The following is a 14721-nucleotide window of genomic DNA, read 5'->3' as shown; positions in this document are numbered from 1 at the left end:
CGTAGTACTGCGCATGCGCAGAATAAATTAACTTTGGGGGAGTAGCCGACTCCGGGCGGGGAGGCCGGCACAGCCCGCAGTGACTCATGGGAGCGATGAGTCACCGGGCGAAGATGGCGGCGGATCAAGAAGAAATGCAGGTCGAGCGTCATCAAAAGACCCAGCTTCCGGCCGGAGAGAAAAGCGAGGAGAAGACCGGGAAGAAGACCATATGGAAAACGTGAGTATATTAGAATGTTATATAACTTTGCCTCATGCTCCAATTCCCCCATAAAAGGTTAGCTCTGGAGTACTCCTTTAAGACAATAGATGTGGAGAATTCACACAAAGATGGGCCATAAATTGTCCTGCTATAGGAACATAGACTACATAGATAAGGATGAGAAAAAGGGGGGAGGGAGGGGGGAGCAGGGGAGAGACTGGTAATTAAACAGGATAAAGTGAGATAGAAAAGAGAATCCAGTACAGGTTATAAGAAATTTTGATAATGAGATAAGAAGCTCAAATCCACATTGAGTCCCCTGTTTTTCGAGTAAAAAAACAGTATCATTTTGGCTTCAAATGTCTTTCTCTCGTGTGTTTTTGAAGTTCCCTCTCAGTATCCTGATTGTAAGATCATGTATGGAGTGGCCTGATTGGGTAAAATGATGTCCAACTGGGGTGCAGTAGTCATTTTCTTTATGGCGGTTGATGGAATGTCTGTGTAGATTCATCCTTTCGTTGAGTTTCTGTCCGGTTTCCCCAATATAGCATCCCATGTCACACTTGGTGCATTGTATCATGTAGACCACATTTGGGGATGTGCAGGAGTATAGTCCCTTAATGTTATATGTCTTGTTGTTGTGGGTGGCTTCCATCTTGGTGCAATACTTCAATAGAAAAGAGAACTCTTCATGAAGAAAAATAAGAAACTCAGGAAACTCTCTCAAAATGTCAACCAACACCAGGCATAGAGAGAAACCAGGATCATTTCAAGCAATGGAATACCTGAAACAACCGATGACCTCACCACCACTCCTGACAACAATAGGACCACTACTCCTAACAACAATACAAACACCGGAATTATAAATATTTCAGATTATGAACTATCCAACTCTGAGAGATCTGTTCTCTAAAGGACTATCATTCTGTCCAAGCACTAAACTGGATGTCCTAAAACTATACTCAGACTTGGAAGTATTTTTTAGGAGACTAAGACTAAAAGAGTATGTTCATAAAAAAGATGACAGTACTACAACAACCCTGGATTACAAGATCAAGAAAAAGAATTCTGATTTTACTCCATCACCAGGACGCAACAGCAAACTGGACAGCTACATTGCAAGTTTCAGATTAAGGACAGCATCCTTGGTCAAAAAAACACCATTATAAAACCAACTACAATCTCTCAAAACTAGAAACAGACGCCATCAAAAACTTAAGGAATAATCTAACAATCAAGGGAAACAGACAATTGTCAGACACTACATACTACAAGAAACTGACAGAAGACCCCACCAAAGAATACACCCTGGAATTGAAGAAATTGATCGAATCTTTCCCAAAAGAGTCACAGAAAGGATTAGAGACACTCATACCCACAAATCCCATAACAGGGACATTCTACATGCTTCCAAAAATCCACAAAACTGGGAACCCAGGCAGACCAATAATAACAGGTATGGACACATTAACAGAACAGATCTCTGGCTTAGTAGAAAACCTATTAAAGCCCTTTGTGAAAAACACCAGCAGCTTCATACAGGACACCACTGACTTTCTTAACAAACTTAATCAGATTACAAACTTGCCTGCCAACTCCATATTAGTAACTATGGATGTAGAATCCCTATACAGCAACATCCCACACAGAGATGGAATTGATGCCTGCTCCCTGTTCCTATCATCCCAAACCCACAATCGCAAATACAGCCCTGGAGTCATCACTAAACTAATAGAATTCATCCTCACACACAACTACTTCAGTTTCAACAGTGACATATATCTACAAATGATGGGCACTGCAATGGGGACCAGGATGGCACCACAATATGCCAACCTATTCATGGCTGACCTTGAAAAACGATTTATAGACACACAACTTCACAAACCCTACAGATACTACCGTTACATTGATGATATTTTCATCATTTGGACAGCAGGAAAAGAAAAACTCAGTTTCATGATGCCTTTAACACATTCAATCCATCTATCAAACTCAAAATGGACTTTTCTACAGAAAGTGTGAACTTCCTGGACACTACTGTCACAATAAACAGGAACACACTAAAAACGTCTGTATACAGAAAACCCACAGACCGATCCAGCCATCTACATAAATCCAGTTTCCTTCCATCACACACCAAAAAAGGCATCATATACAGCCAAGCTACCAGGTACCATCGCATCTGCTCCAACCCTGATGACAGAGACCTGCACCTACAAACACTGTCTGAGAAATTCAAACAAAAAGGATACAATCCAAGGACAATCAATAGGAAAATACACTCCACCCTTCAAACACCACGGGAACACCTGCTACAATACAGAGAGATACAACAATCACCACGCGTACCACTGGTAGCCACATACAATCCGGCCCTTGAGGAAATACGCAAAATTATCAAGGACCTGCAGCCGATATTGGTGGAAGATGAGATGCTAAAAGAAATCTTCCCTGAACCTCCCATCTTGGCCTTCAGACAACCACACAATTTACAAAAAAAGCTGGTCAGCCGAAAATTACCTACAGAAAGAACAGACACAGACAATTGGACCAAACCCTGCACCAAACCCCGCTGTAAACTCTGCCAACATATCTGCACCAAGATGGAAGCCACCCACAACAACAAGACATATAACATTAAGGGACTATACTCCTGCACATCCCCAAATGTGGTCTACATGATACAATGCACCAAGTGTGACATGGGATGCTATAATGGGGAAACCGGACTGAAACTCAACGAAAGGATGAATCTACACAGACATTCCATCAACCGCCATAAAGAAAATGACTACTGCACCCCAGTTGGACATCATTTTACCCAATCAGGCCACTCCATACATGATCTTACAATCAGGATACTGAGAGGGAACTTCAAAAACACAAGAGAAAAAGAAATTTGAAGCCAAAATGATACTGTTTTTTGACTCGAAAAACAGGGGACTCAATGTGGATTTTCTGCTTCTTATCTCATTATCAAAATTTCTTATAACCTGTACTGGATTCTCTTTTGTAGCTCACTTTTTCCTGTTTAATTACCAGTCTCTCCCCTGCTCCCCCCTTTTTCTCATCCTTATCTATGTAGTCTATGTTCCTATAGCAGGACAATTTATGGCCCATCTTTGTGTTAATTCTCCACATCTATTGTCTTAACCCCTGCATATTTGTGAGATGTAACCTGTGTCTTCTGCTTGTGAGCTTAGATTTGCTTTAGACTTGGCAAAGGGAGGAATCCCGAAAGCTTGTCTCTACAAAATTATGTTAGTTCAATAAAAAGGTATTACAAGATACTGCAATATTTTTTGATTTGCATCTGCATCACTGGACTAATACGGCTACTCAAATTTACTATATATATATATATATATATATATATATATATATATATATATATATATATATATATATATTTCTCTCTCACACACACTCTCACTCGCACACTCACACACACGCTACTTTCTAGTATGTCATTCTTATTCTGCCATCTTATAAGCAATTTATACAGAACACAAAAGTTGGGATTCCTAATTCAGTAAACATGTGATGCCCTACTCGGTTTAATAGTATAAGTTTACAGTATTATCATCACAGATGCAACTTTATTTCTTCTACAGATAACTCATGGAACATCATCAGTGATTGTACCCAGAAAGCGCACATCTGATGGAAATTATGAGAAAGAGAAGGACTTGTGTATAAAATATTTTGATCAGTGGTCTGAATCAGATCAGGTTGAATTTGTTGAACATCTTATTTCTCGAATGTGTCACTACCAGCATGGACATATTAATTCTTACTTGAAGCCCATGTTACAACGAGACTTCATTACAGCACTACCAGGTAAATGGTGATGTATGATGGATGTTCCACGACCTCAGCACCACCAAAAATTGAGTAATGGCAGTCATTATTTTTATTGAAAACAGTCTGAAGGATTTTTCTGTTTCCATGTTTTTCTCATATCTTCAAAGAGATGGATGTTTGTATAGTTTTAGAATCTGAGAGCAGGGTTTGGACTAGATGATTGCAGAATTAAATTAAAATAGTATTTTATTTTCCTTAAATGGACACTGACAGATTCAAAAACTTTTTATGTTTTGTACATCTTGGCCAAACATTAAAGGGACTCTGTAATCATTGCCACCCGCACTAACCTGTTGGTATAGGCTGGTAGTGTGGATGACACTGAAAATTATTACCTATTCCCGATCCGTGGCCCCGTTCGCCTAAGCTTCCTTACTTGGTTGCAAAAATGTTAATACTGGAGTAAGACGTCATAAAATATAACCTTTAAGCAATCAAAAATCCAAATCATTACCTCCAAACATTACAAAAATGTTACTGTACATAACATAACAAAATAGAGATGCCACTATATAGTCAAAAACTCTCGAATGACCAGGGATTTATGGAAACAAGGTTAAATACAAAGGCGATAACAGTGATTATCTATTGGTGTATAGCAATGGTCCCCTTATCCTAATCTCTCTTCACTGTCCCTTTAGGGAAGAAAGTTATTTCCAGGTCAGAGTCCCCTAATAAACTGACCCTCCACTAATCTCTTATGTTTCATACGTAGCTGGGGCACTCACCGTAATAAGGGCAACCCCATACCTCAGGTACCTAACCCTACTCTCACTATAGGAGAGAATCAATAGGTGGAAAAACAGTTTAGATCACAAGTGCCTGGTATAGTAGATAAAGTACAAAATCATGGTAAATTCACATAGTGGTGAAGCAATACAAAAAGTCAACCATTTCTCCTATACTGGCGTTTCTCCACGATCGGGAACATCTGGAAGGTTAAGTTTCTGGTTGTTTGCTCGATCGCAGGGAATTGGGCAGTGGCAACTCTATCCTCGAGCGACCTCTGTTTTATGCTGTTTCCTCCGTCCATAGTTATCACCTTATTAGTACCAACCAATAGTGGAACAACATCCTTGGTGCACGCGCGGCACTCCAGGAGCATGCTGACATCAAGGCTGCTTTTTGCTCGGCTGAGCTGCTAGTAGGCTTGAAGGAACGGCAGCAGTGACATCAGCATGCTCCTGGAGCTCCGCCTGTGCACCAAGCCTGCTGCCAGAATAAGGAAAATAATGGATGAAAGGGGCCATAGATAATTTATCGGTGTCACCCGCACTACAAGCCTGTACCAACAGGTTAGTGCAGGTGACAGACGACCGATTCCCTTTTTAACCTTCCTAATATACTTCATAACAGAATTTGATTTCCTTTTGGGAGAATTCATGGCTTATTTAAAAATATATATATAAATAAATAAAAACACTAGGGGTTCCCATACCATCCAGTACATAATCCTGTCTGGCTGCAGCATAATATTTGGCAAAGTCCAATCAGTGAAGGGGAAACTAGCACTCCTCTGTGCTCACTCCTGTTCTATCAGACTGCAGAATGAAAACAGAGAGGAGGGCATTACAGAGCAGCCTGCAGTGATTTGGATGAAGAGACCCAGCACAGCAGAGTCATGCAGAAGACATGCTCCTTCCAAAGCACAGAATGACAAACCAAGTGAGCAACAGATAGGTGTTTGTGAGAGAGATATAGGTGATTGACACATAAAAATTTATATGTAAATTATCAGAATTAGGGACCGAGTAACATCACATTTTTGTGGGATATGACAGATTAGCTGTAATGTGGTGGCAAAGATTTGTCCATATTAAGCTCTTGTGCAATTTGCCTCAATGCAAGTATCATAACTATATACCAAACAATAACATTACCTTAATACATTAGTATTTAAACTCATTTGGTACAAACCTTACTACCCCATGTAGGTTGGAGTTGCATGCTTGTGTGAATGAACATGTCTATTGATGTGTAAGGGCTAGGACATTGACTGCTCTGCACCTTGTTGTGCTGCTGACTTCCGCTGCTATGGAGCACATATCTCCACAGCAGAACACAGGTACTGAATTTGCTACCACAGGACACCCTGTTCCTCCCAACAGTAAGGCTAACATTTAAACTGCTCCTGTCATATCACTGATAAAATAAATATGCTTATAGGTTTCTTTTTTTTCGTGTGTCTCTAGCTTCTGTATTTGGCTCAAAACCCCACTATACTGCTCAATCATTTTGACATCCATTGCTTGGAAGAGGTTTGTCCGAGGCAAGCACTGAGATTGCCCTCACTTACCATGTATTAACTTCACTGCAGGCTGCTCTGTAATCCCTCCTTTAGGTTTTTAGATGGGACGCTTAGTCCCAACCTCACTTACTGACCTTTGTCCAAGCCCATACTTAAGCTGGGACAAAGATGATGCGGTAGCCGGACAGAATTATGTTTTGTATGGTATGGGGACCCCTAGTGGCCTTTTTACAATCATTGATTGCTATAAAAAGATACATTTTCATATGAAGTATATTAGAAAGGTTCATGTTTTGCCAGGATGTACAACATATAAAAAAAGTGCCCATTTAAACTTCTTAAAACTGGTCTGATGCAAAAAAAAAAAAAAAAACGCTAAACATTGGACAATACTTAAAACACAAAGCTTCCTATAACTGCTTTTTCTAGTCACTTCTGCCTCTTCATAGGAAAGCTTCTTATTGGCACAGCGCTACTCCTGTAGACTCTGTGCTGTTTGGACTCTTGCCATCTCTCCTCCGCACTGACTGTGTAAACTGTCCTAAGTCCCAGGGAAGCATAGCTTAGTGTTTACCTTCTCTTTTTATGCCCAGAACAGTTAAGTGTTGTGTGTCCAAGGAAGAGTCCTTATACAGACAAGGAGTGGAGTGTAGGTCTCTTTGTGGGTTTTAATTCCCCACAATTTATTTTCCACAGTATTTACTAAGGTTTCCCTACATTTTCCACTTTCCCTACATTTTGCTTTTTTTTTTTTTTTTTTTTTTTTTTTTTTACACATGCTCTGATCTGTAGGGTTTTCCTCAGCTGAAATCCACCACGTTTTCTGTGGAAACCTTAGTAAATATGTTGGGTTTTTGTGAAACTGTCAGGAACACGCCCCTTTTTTGTGACCACGCCCGCTTTCCCCAGCAGTCACGCCCCTTTTTCAAGTTTTCTCAGAAAAATGGAGAGTTAGTCAGGTTCTGGCGCACAACCTGACAAAATGCCGGGTTTGCAATAGTAAATGAGGGCCCTTATGTACCATATTTATGGGCATTTAACATTCAGTTTCCAATCTCTAAAATATGGAACTACCTGCGAGTTATATGCAGATATTGTGTGTTATACAGTAATTTCTATGGTCATATAACTGTCTTTTACTGTTAGCTGTGGGCGAAGCTGCACGGTCTTCCCCTGCACAGCTCTCACGTGCCCTCTCTGATGCCGGGAGCCAGGTGATTACGTCACTCCGACATCAGCACCAAACTGCTGAAAAAGAGGACCCAAGAAGTGATGGGCCTCTCGCTGTAGACAATAATCTGTCAGTGTGTTTGTGTATTTGTCAGTACCATATTTGCTATGCGTATTGTGCCATGTTGTGTATTTGTATGGTGCACTCAGCGCATACACTATACCGGTAATCCTCATTTTAACAAGGAAATTTAAGTAAAAAAAATATATATAATTACTTTGAAGCTCTGGACTTATGTTGGAATAATAAATATTGGGTCCTCAATAGTGGGTCCTCTGTTTGGAAGGGAAAGGTTCAGGAATTAGGTTTGGTTTCTTTCTTTTGTGTTTTATGATTGATTGATAGAAATGAACACCAGCCATCCTGTGCAAATGGTTAATAGATATTTTTATGTAACGGTTTATTATGACAGTGGCTCACATTGCTTGGTCAGGTCATGTAAACGGTTGTCTATCTTTATGGCCATGCTTGGAAATAAAGTATAGTGAAGGTATCCATACCAGCAACTGTAAGTAGCAACTAAAGACTTGGGGTGGGTTCCCATCAGCGCTTTTCGTTTCCGTTACGCAGTTCCATTAACGGGAATCAATCATCAGATTTAACCCTATGTAATGCTTGGCAAAGTGCTATATATGGTAAAATCTTTATTCTCACCATCCCCGGAAGACGCTGCTGCCTGCAGGGATGATGAGGATATGAACTTATAAACTAGTCTCCACAAGTAGTCCCATGGGCGGGGAGCTCTGTTCGCCTACTTCAGTTACTTCTCCACCAGCGACACCCCCTCTGCTTGATTGACGGACCGCATCATCACGCTGCTCACTGAGGAAGCAGAGTGATGACGTGGCCCATCAATCAAGCCGGGGGGGGCGTTGCTGCCGGCGAAGTAACGGGAGTAGGCGAGAGGAGCTGCTCGTCCATGGGACTACTTACAGAGACTAGTTTATAAGTCCATGTCCTCACCATCCCCGCAGGCAGAAGCGTCTTCCGGGGATGGTGCGGATGAAGATTTTGCCCTCTATAACACTTTGCCAAGCATTATACATGTATAGGGTTAAACTCTGATGGGTTCTCTTTAAAGAAACTGAAATAAAACTGAAGTTAATGGATCACATTTATTTCTGTAGGCGATTTTTCAACCTCTCTATCTTCCTTTGTGATCAGATCAAGTTAGTTTTTGTTATTTTTGCAAGAAGAAATACCTGGCGAGCACTATTTTTCCTCAGAAATAACCAACATGTCTAATATGCGTTAGCAATTTAACATTGAAGTCTACAGTGACAGAAGTAATCTCCTTTAGCCTCCATTATTTTACATCTGTTATTAATGAGCATGCTCAGAAAAAGGAAAACAAATTGGAAGTCATTAAAAAATAACAGACATTAATGTTGTTAAATAGATGTTAAAATCTTTAAGGACAAAGGGCTGACCTGTACGCCATCGTCCTGCTCCCCTTCTATGTTTAAAATCACTCTTATTTTGACCACCTATAACGTTGGTTGGCTGTATGAGGGCTTTTTGCTCTGTGATACTTTGCGTTATACATACTTTTGCGTATATGTAACTTTTTAATCGTCTTCTTTCAGAAAAATTTTTGGAACGTTTTGTCACAAAGCAGCAATTTTATGTAATTTTTTTTTAAATGTCATTATAAAGTAGAATTGGTGGCGCAAAAAAAAAATCATAAAGATTTTCAGGAGCAAAATTGAAAGGGTTATGATTTTTAAAATGTAAGGAGGAAAAAACGAAAGTGCAAAAACTGAAAAAAACGCTTGGTCCTTAATAGGGATCGAGCGATATAGATTTTTTAGGGCCGATACCGATAATCTGTGACCTTTCAGGCCGATAACTTAAACCGATATTCCGGTATAAGTTATCGGATATTTTACCCCCCTATCCAACACCACTGTGGTGTCATACAAAGTATTGACATGCAAAAAAACAAGCCCTTATATGGGTCTGTAGATGGAAATATAAGTGTTATAGATTTTAGAAGGGGAGGAGGAAAAAACGAAAACGCTAAAATTAAAATTTGCCTGGCCCTTTAAAGGGGTACTGCACTGGAAAAAAGAAACTGATGCCAGAAAGATAAAGGTGTACTCCGCCCCTAGACATCTTATCCCATATCTAAGGATAAGGGATAAGATGTCTGATCGTGGGGGGCCCACCGCTGCTGACACCCACAAATTCTCTCTTCCCCCCCCCCCCCCGAACTCTCCTGCAGCCTCTCCTACTCTGCACAGTTCCTGACATGAAAAGAAGTGTCAGCAGAGAGCACTGTGGTCAGACAGAAAGGAATTTCAAAAAGAAAAGAAATTCCTGTGGATCATACAGCAGCTAAGTACTGGAAGGATTGAAAGGGTTATCCAGTAAAAAACTTATATACATAGATATATATCAACTGGCTCCAGAAAATTAAACAGATTTGTATATTACTTCTATTAAAAAATCTTAATCCTTCAGATCAATGGAGTTCAATAGAACTGCAATTATCTGTATGAGGAATCTAAATGATTCCTCCTTAAAAAAATAAAAATAAAAAAGTTTAAAAACACCCATTTAACCCCTTCCATATTACAAAACTTCATATCACCCCCTTTACCATATAAAAAATATGTAAACATAATAAAAATAAACATTTGGTATTAACAGGCGCATAATTGACCGAACTATTATAAAATAAAATTTTTATATCCCGTACGATAAATGGCGTTAACGAAAAAAATACCAAATCACAGAATTTTTTTTAAAAATATTTATAACCTCATATCCCAGAAAAATGAAGTAAAAAAAGTGTTCAAAAAGTCAGATCCATACCAAAATGGTACCGATACAAACAGCATATTATGGCCCAAAAATTGAGCCCTCATACAGCCCAGTATACGGAATTTTTTTTTTTTTGTAGGGGACAGGGATTTTTTTAAAATTAAAAAGTAAAAAAAAAAAAAAGTTATTAAAACATGACATCAGACATCAAAATATGTAAATTTGACCACAAGGTGAATGGCAAAAGAAAACAAAAACAAATTAGCATTTTTTATTTTTTATTTCACCTCACAAATAATTTTTTTGGGTTCAGAGCATAAGTTATGGAAAAATGAAAGGTGTCGTTACAAAGTATACTTGGCCCCGCAAAAAACAAGCCTCATATGGTTCTGTAGATGGAAAAATAAGAGTTATGGCTGTTATAGGACAAGGAGGAAAAAAACAAAGTGCAGAAACTAATAAAGACCTTCTTTACAGACTATTTTGATAGAAATTATTTTATCTACCTGGACAACTGGATTTTCTTGAGGGACAAGTAAATTGTGTCCCACTTTAGTCCCTTGGACAAGTATTTTATTTTATTTTTTTCTTTCCACACCCGGGTTAAATAGTTTTTATTCTTTTTTTAATGCACCTTTTGTCTTTGGCTAAAGAACCACAGTGGTTGTTTTCCAAAATGAAAACGCCAGGACAAAACCTGTGTAGAAACCTAGCCTGAAAGGGGGCTCTTACATTGTTCTAGTCGCTATTATGTCAGAGCACTGTGCAGGCAAGGAAAGTGTGCACCAAACTCCTAAATGCTTCCACTTTTTAATCACATCATTCACAGCTGATCATAGAAGATCTAGAACAATATTTCCCAACTAATCTGCCTCCAGCTGTTGCAAAACTACAACTCCCAGCATGCCTGGACACAGCCTCCTTATACTGTCCAGCTAGAGAACTTCAAAACTGCCTCCTGTGGTATCTTTTTCTTTTCAATAGCCAACCAGAATCAACTAGAGACTCATTTGGGCTCATTTTCTGGTTGTTGTACCATAAAACCTCAGCAAGCCACTGTTTTCAGTCCGATTTCAAAAGCCTCATCAGGATTTCCACAGCAGAAACGTCTTCAGTGGAAATTCCCCCATGTGTACAGTGCAGCAGAATCCCATTGAAATCAGTGGGACTCTGCTGCAGTGGAATGTCTGTGTGGAATTCTGCATGGACATACTCTCTCTGCCTCTTATAAAAGACTTGTCTATGCACAGCGGCCAATCTGATCAAGTGTCAGTGCATGAAGAGCTGATTTCTATTACAGCAAAGACAGCATTATTATAATGTACAGTATACTGAAATATCAGGTGGGAAGAGATGGACAGCTGCCGCACACACGGCCCCCTACTACAATGAGGCTTAGTAGGGGGAAGTCTGCAGTCACATATGCACTTTCTAGAGAACTATAGGTACATGATAGTATCCAATACCATAATGCATATTAATTTTAACTGCACTATAGATGAATTGTGCTGTATTATGGCCTTGTATAGTTTACAATTTGCCCTAAGCATGAGAATGATTGGCTTTCTGGATCTTACCATGGATGCCAAATTAAATCCAAATGTGTTGATGGGTACATTTTTGTGCAGTATTTATATATATATATCATCATGTTTCTTTTGATCCTTTAAAATGTTAAGATTTTTCTTGATGTCCTCATTTCATTTGTAGAACAGGGCTTGGAACATATTGCAGAAAATATACTGTCTTACTTGGATGCCCGATCACTGTGTGCAGCAGAACTTGTATGTAAAGAATGGCAAAGAGTGATTTCAGAAGGCATGCTATGGAAAAAACTTATTGAAAGAATGGTCCGTACTGATCCTTTGTGGAAGGGTTTATCAGAAAGGAGAGGATGGTAAGTGGTGAAGGCTTTATCATTAAAGGGGTACTCCGATCGAAAACTTATATATATAATATAATATTATATATATATATATATTATATAAATTTTTTTTTTTTTTTTTTTTTTTTACAACTGGTGCCAGAAAGTTAAACAGATTTGTAAGTTACTTCTATTAAAAAATCTTAATCCTTCCAGTAATTATTAGCTGCTGAATACTACAGAGGAAATTCTTTTCTTTTTGGAACACAGAGCTCTCTGCTGACATATCTGTCCATTTTAAGAACTGTCTGCTCTGGATAGTTCCTAAAATGGACAGAGATGTCAGCAGAGAGCACTGTGTTCCAAAAAGAAAATAATTTTCACCATTCAGCAGCTAATAATTACTGGGAGGATTAAGATTTTTTAATAGAAGTAATTTACAAATCTGTTTAACTTTCTGGCACCAGTTGATTTAAAAAAAAAAAAAATTAAAATTTTCCACCGGACTACCCCTTTTAAGTTTAGTCGTGGTCCCAATTGTTTAGTTCTGGCAATAACTACTGTTTTTTTTTGTTCTCCAGGGATCAGTATCTTTTTAAAAACAGACCTACTGATGGCCCACCAAATTCATTCTACAGAACACTTTATCCCAAAATTATTGAAGATATTGAGGTAATGTATTTGAAGTTTATGGGAGGGTCTTTGTTTTGTTTAGGTTTTTTTGTTTTTTTTGTTTGTTTTTTTGAAATACAAATGATTAATCATAGTTTGCAGGGGAATTAACTAAACTGTCTAATACTAATATAGTGGCAACTTTGACAAATAACTTAAATAAATGAACTTTTTCATTAGATTTCTACCCTGCAGGCTTCCTTTGTAGTTTGAAGCTAAGCTAGTGGATGGAGGCTAACTACTCTGGTATCTTCTATACACTGTGCTTTGTGTATTTGTAGTGCACCCTAAAAGCAGCAACATGAATGACATTATAGAGTAGTACTGAGCAGTCTAAGCTGCAACTGAGGCACTGCTGTAGATCATATTCCCGCTAAGCTCTTATATACTCCTAACAATCTGTTTGCTTTCTCCTGACAGTCCCCACCCATCTCTCTCCTCATCCCTCCTCTTCGTAGAATTGTATGGGCAGCATGTAAGCTGATCCATATTAGACTGCTTTCTTATCTTCTAGGGCTTTTCATTTACTTTTATTGACATTGCCTACCAAAGTTGCGGAGCCACTTGTGTTTGGTGTGTATACCTTTGTCTGTACTAAAATTAAAACGTGTTTTTTTTTTTATCTAGACAATAGAAGCAAACTGGAGATGTGGAAGGCATAATCTGCAGAGAATCCAATGCCGTTCTGAAAACAGTAAAGGAGTTTATTGTCTTCAGTATGACGATGATAAGATTATCAGTGGACTGCGGGATAACTCTATTAAGGTAAGAGGTTATAGTTTACTGCTGCAAAAAGTTGTTTAAATACGTTCACTTATTAAATTGAGGTGTTCTTGCTTAGGGGGTTACAGAAAGGCTATGTGCACACTGATAGGGAGATTTATCAAAAAGCTGATCAGGTGCCCATAGCAACCAATCTGCTCGCTGATTTGTCGGAGGCCTTTTAAAAAATGAAAGAAACGATCTGATTTTAGAGGACAACTGCAGCGCAATATACACTTATCCCCTATCTACAAGATAGGGGATAAGTGTTTGACCACTGGGACCCCCCCTCGATCTCCCTAACGGGGCGCCGCCATTAGCGCTCATGGTGACGTAGGGTCGACCTAGAGGTCGACGGTGATGCCCCGTCTCCTCCCCGTCCCCATACAGTTCTATGGGGGAGGCGGGTAGGCACGAACTCTGCCTCCCCGCCTCTCCCATAGAGATCACAGGGGGTCCCAGAGGTCGGACCCCCCGCGATCAAACACTTATCCCCTATCCTGTGGATAAGGGATAAGTGTTAATCACGCTGCAGATGTCCTTTAAGAAGCAATTCCATAAATCTGGTTGCTATAGGCAACTGGTAAACTTTTCCTCTGCACAGGTTTTGATAAATCTCCCCATGAGTCATTTTAGGTAGAATCCTAACTGAATTTGAAGCAAATTTAATGTGGATTCTGTCTGGTATCAGACTTCCATTTGGAGAGATTTATCAGAACAGTGGGGCAACCAAGCATATCCCAACTTTCTTTTTCTAAGTACCGTAGCCTTTTTAAAATTTACATGCTGGAATCTGATTTGTTGCTATAGGCCAATGCTCCACTGTTTCTTAGCACAAGGTTTGCTAAATCGATCGGGTCTGCATCGTGCGATCGATTTCTCTAGTGGTGCAACAAAATGAAAATTTGGGTTCAAAACCAATAACTTGGGATTTGCCTAGCTGAAAACTGAAAAAGGCTTGCCCCGCCCACGGTTTTGTTTTTTGGGTTGCTAAGAACTGCATGCCCTGACACAGCTTATGGCTCTGCAGCTGACAAAAACTATTACTCCAAGCATGTGGCTGTGGCACTATAACTTATGCTATACTACTATATGCTGGTAGTTGG

The 14721-nt window shown here is 39.3% G+C and overlaps 1 protein-coding gene across 2 annotated transcripts in view; it reads left to right on the top strand.

Moving 5' to 3' along the window:
* The window catches only part of FBXW11 (F-box and WD repeat domain containing 11), a 98774-nt gene that overhangs the window by 46004 nt on the left and 38049 nt on the right, over positions 1-14721 (top strand). For both annotated transcript variants that reach the window (XM_056516557.1, XM_056516558.1), the window contains 4 exons: positions 3823-4048; positions 12028-12214; positions 12763-12853; positions 13481-13618. In XM_056516557.1, the coding sequence (XP_056372532.1) occupies positions 3823-4048; positions 12028-12214; positions 12763-12853; positions 13481-13618 (642 nt within the window). The remainder of the gene's footprint in view (positions 1-3822; positions 4049-12027; positions 12215-12762; positions 12854-13480; positions 13619-14721) is intronic.

The sequence above is a fragment of the Hyla sarda genome, chromosome 4 (assembly GCF_029499605.1).
Source record: "Hyla sarda isolate aHylSar1 chromosome 4, aHylSar1.hap1, whole genome shotgun sequence".
Lineage (NCBI taxonomy): Eukaryota > Metazoa > Chordata > Amphibia > Anura > Hylidae > Hyla > Hyla sarda.
Note: the sequence above shows the minus strand (reverse complement) of the source record. Positions and strands in the feature narration are given on the sequence as shown.